Source organism: Mesitornis unicolor, unplaced genomic scaffold (assembly GCF_000695765.1).
Source record: "Mesitornis unicolor isolate BGI_N332 unplaced genomic scaffold, ASM69576v1 scaffold50126, whole genome shotgun sequence".
NCBI classification, from domain to species: Eukaryota; Metazoa; Chordata; class Aves; order Mesitornithiformes; family Mesitornithidae; genus Mesitornis; species Mesitornis unicolor.
This window is the reverse complement of record NW_010189872.1, coordinates 1-4,508: the sequence shown is the minus strand read 5'-3', so window position 1 is coordinate 4,508 and position 4,508 is coordinate 1. Positions and strand designations below refer to the sequence as shown.

Sequence of the window (4,508 nt, the reverse complement as noted above, 5' to 3'; positions counted from 1 at the left end):
GGTCCTACAGGAAAGCTGGGGAGGGACTTTTTAGAAGGGCAGGTAGTGATAGAACGAGGGCGAATGGTTTTAAGCTGGAATAGGGTAGATTTAGACTAGATACTAGGAAGAAATTCTTTACTGTGAGGGTGATGAGACACTGGCACAGGTTGCCCAGGGAAGTTGTGGATGCCCCCTCCCTGGAAGTGTTCAAGGCCAGGTTGGCCAGGGCTTTGGGCACCCTGGTCTAGTGGGAGGTGTCCCTGCAGAGGATCTGATCTTTAAGGTCCCTTCCAACCCAAACCCTTTTTATGATTCTATGGACTTTTCTCCCAGGTAATATCCTGTACAGGTGCAAGTGTTTTTGAGTTCTTCCCAGTGTGTAAGAAATGGAAACTGATAGATACGTCTCCTGTAGCATGCATGAATATCTGAGGGCTGAGTTCATCATTGTCCACTTCTGTGGTCTACAAAAAGCTCTGGTGCTCCAGTCCTGTTTTAAGCTGCAATAGCTAAGCTTGCGGGATTCAGGTCTATGTAACAAGCCAGCACAGAAAGTGCTGAGCACTGCCTAATTGCAAAAGAGTTTTCCATCCCTTTTTTCCTAGGTGGAAGAAGAGAAAGGGGAATGGGAAGCTTCCTTGTTGCAGTAGTGTTTTGCCTTCCCTAGTGTCTCCTCAACTCCCAGTTTGGCTGAGTGATAGTCTGCCCTTTCTGCCTACCCAGAAGGCAAGAGACCAAGCAGTCCTGGAGATCCACCATCATGCACTACAGAAGAGGGCAGTTCCCTGTGCTGTAAGGGTGTGGTCTGATGGTGCCCATTTTAACATGGCTGTTATCTTCTGCTTAGATTCTCCAAGTATTATGGATATTTCAATAACCTCAGAACCAGAAGAGAAAAAACCAAATGTTAATAATGTTCCAGATTATGTCAGCAGTATCCACACGTACCTTAGGCAAATGGAGGTGAGCAGCTATCTATTTTGTATGCATACAGCTTATGAGGGAAAAATTTGGGGTTGAGAAATGCATCTAAACATTATTTATGACTACAAAGACTAAAGTAAAGCTTGCTAGAAAATGAGAAATAAGATACTGTGTTCACTGCTGTGAACTCAGGACAGGTTTCTTGTGATGAAGTTGACTGTATCATATGCTGAACACAAGCTGGAAAGCAAAGATTATGGAAATATAACTTACAGATCCTAGATTTACCATTGTTTACTTCTGATCTGTTTAAACTCTGGTAAATGTTGTTTAAAGCTGCTTCGTCCAGGAATTTAGTCCAAACTCAATTTTCTTTGTCACCTAAACCTACAGGTGAAATGCAAACCGAAAGTGGGTTACATGGAGAAGCAACCTGATATCACGAACAACATGCGGGCTATTCTTGTGGACTGGCTGGTGGAAGTTGGGGAAGAATACAAGTTACAGAATGAAACTCTGCACTTAGCTGTAAATTACATTGATAGGTTTCTTTCTTCAATGTCTGTTTTAAGAGGAAAACTTCAGCTTGTGGGCACTGCAGCTATGTTGCTTGCATCGTAAGTTAAATTGCTTAATTTAACTTTCCACTTGTTGGTCTCATACAGATGGAAATCTTGCAGCTATCACATTTCTGTTGCTCATAGCCAAATTGACTTGGGAGGGCTTCACACTAGAATAAAAAGCAGGAGTTATCCACCTTAAAGCTTAGCAGTTTGTATGAACCTCTGCAAGCAAGGTTCTAGGCTGTTGTTGTAGATTGAACCTAATGTGAGGACTCATTATTTCTAGCTGCAGCAGTAGCAGACTTCTAAATAGTATTTGAGGGAATATGCACAAGGCATGTGAAAATAAAGTTTTGCTTGCACTAATTGTTAATTTAATGGATTCTTCTGGAATTTCAGCAACTGAGTTCCAGATTGCTCAGTGTTAAAATATCAGGTTGTAGTAGCGCTCTAACTTCAAATTCTGCTGATTCAAAGAGTTACTGAATAAAGTTCAGCGAACTTGCTCAGTAACAGTGCCCAGCTACTTCACAAGTCAGAATTTCATTTAGCCTGCTGGCTTTCATAAAATGTTTCTGTTTATCTGGTTCTCTAGTACCCAATTATTTGCTCATAACTGTTTCTCCTGGCAGAAAGTTTGAAGAAATCTACCCTCCTGAAGTAGCAGAGTTTGTCTACATCACAGATGACACCTATACCAAGAAGCAAGTTCTAAGGATGGAGCGCTTAATTTTGAAGGTTTTGTCGTTCGACTTGGCAGTTCCAACAATCAACCAGTTCCTCAATCAGTATTTCCTGCATCAGCAGACAAGTGCTAGAGTGGAGAGCTTAGCAATGGTAAGTAGGAATTACTAGCTTGGCCTGTGTAACTGGAGAGTTGTGTTGCTATTAATGCTCTTTACAAGCTCTGTTTCTTATTGCCAGTAGAAAAGCAATGCTAAAGGATTCTTCAGCCCAGGATTCCCTGCCTCCTTATATTTTTAAATGTGCGGTCTCTCTGGGAGACTTCTGGAGTGTGCATACAGTGTGCCATGTGCTCTTCCAGAAGTGGTGCCACACCACCAGAGACTTAATTCTCCTGTTGCCAATTACTGCTTGAGATACTCCACTACTGTTGCAGGCTGGCACTTGCTCTGGCTCAAGCATGTTTAGTTGGAGCAGGCAGAGATAGATGAATTTTAAGTCAGGGTTTGTTTCACTGTTAGATGTTTTTCTTTATCTAAAACTGCCATACCTACCTACCCACTTTGGCTAAAAAGGACTTTTGTTTTTGTTTTCTTCTCAACAAGCAGTGAGCTCTAAATCCAGAGGCTAATTTCTAGAGCAGAGCACAGGTAATGCTTCAACTAAATTTATATTAAATCCTAACTGTATGGCAGGTACCAGAGTTCCTAGATGAAAACCTTTGTCTCATTGTGCAAAAGCTACATTCATCCCTCTAAATTTTACATACCTCTAAATATAAAATGTGGTGTTGGAAAAGGATGTGTGGGGACACTGTTTGACAGTAGCTAACAGTAGATGCTAAAAGAGAGATTTTTAGGGGTATATTGCTCATGTTTTGTTGCTGTTCAGGAACTCAGAATTGCAGATAGTGGTTTGCTGTGTCGGCTCTCGTGTTTTGCTGTGTCACTGATCCCTTGATCAGTATCAGCCTTGTCTTGTACAGCATTAATTGAAGAAATGTGTGGGCCAACTCAGTAAGTGGAAACTAGTAAAAGCTGTTCCTCCAACTGATGGCAGGATTGGAAAGTTAAATTAGGGTCCCTGTGCAACTGTTAAATGCTCTTCTGCTTATGTTTGGAAGCAAATGATTCACTGTCTCTTGTCTCCCTTGCAGTACCTTGGGGAGCTGAGTCTAATTGATGCTGATCCTTACTTGAAATACTTGCCATCAGTTATTGCTGCTGCAGCATTTAATCTAGCAGGCTATACAATCACTGGACAAACCTGGGTATGTAGAACTAAAACTTGAGCCTTCGCGTACCTTTGTGCATGTCACGTTTAGGGCATTTGTGTGTGGTTCTGAATGCCAGGGCCTGGGCTGCAGGAATTGCAGTCTCTGGGCTGTTAATTAGGCGTTGCTCTCTATGGTATTTGAAAAATGGCAGGGAGGTGGATCTCTCCTTGGAAGTAAGAGGCATCTACTGATGTGCTTCATTCTGGTGATCTTCCTCAAAGCTGTAAGCTTTCATTGCGATAAGGAAGTTGACAGAAAGCCAAAGCATTGGAGGCAAAAAATACTTGTTTAGAGTATGATAGTGTTCAGGATTGCTGTAAATGTACATGAAGTGCTAAAATCTGAGCAGTGGGTATTAAACTACTTTGTGTTTGAGATAATAGGTGTCTCCATTTAAGGCTCAGAGAGCAGGATTTTCTCTCTATTGTCCCCCACCCTCCCAGGGGAGGATTAAAAAAAAAGGAATAGAGAAAAAGATGCTTTTACCCTGCATTTAAAAGCATTTACCCTGACGAGTCTGAGGGAGTTGGATGTAGTCAACCTGCCAGGCTTCTCCATACTTGTACTTCAACCACCTTCCTCCATGCTACAAAGGTTTCATCCGTCTGGCTTGTTTGATGGCAACGCATGTGTCACAGTCATGGATAACCTGTGCAATAGCGTCCATAGTTAAGTCCACCCCTCGGTCATGGGCCCATCGGTATGGGGCATCTCTCCCTTGGTGACCAGAAGTGTCATGGGCCCACCGAGCTAGAAACAGTTCACCTCGGTGCTCCCAGTCCAAATCTCTCTGGAATACTTTGGCAGCCTGGTCCATCTGTTGGCTGTGTTGCTATTCTTCAGTGGCATGGCTTTTAGGAACATGGGCATCAACGTGCCGGACCTTCACTGTTAATGTCTCCAGCTGGGCAGTGATGTCTTGCCATAGGGCTGCAGCCCAAATAGGCTTCCCTCGGCGCTGCCAGTTGTCCCGTTTCCATCCTTTTAACCATCCCCATAGGGCATTTGCAACCATCCATGAGTCTGTATAGAGGTAAAATGATGGCCGTTTCTCCCTTTTAGCAATGTCCAGGGCCAGC

General features: G+C 43.1%; 1 protein-coding gene across 1 annotated transcript; it reads left to right on the top strand.

The window, feature by feature from the left end:
• Positions 1-829: 829 nt before the first annotated feature.
• Positions 830-3,423, top strand: CCNA2 (cyclin A2; the record flags this gene model as incomplete). Its single annotated transcript, XM_010186201.1, has 4 exons — positions 830-945; positions 1,300-1,523; positions 2,102-2,306; positions 3,310-3,423. Coding segments are annotated over 4 exons (659 nt in total), but the record flags the coding sequence as incomplete, so codon positions are not given.
• Between the last annotated feature and the right edge of the window lie 1,085 nt (positions 3,424-4,508).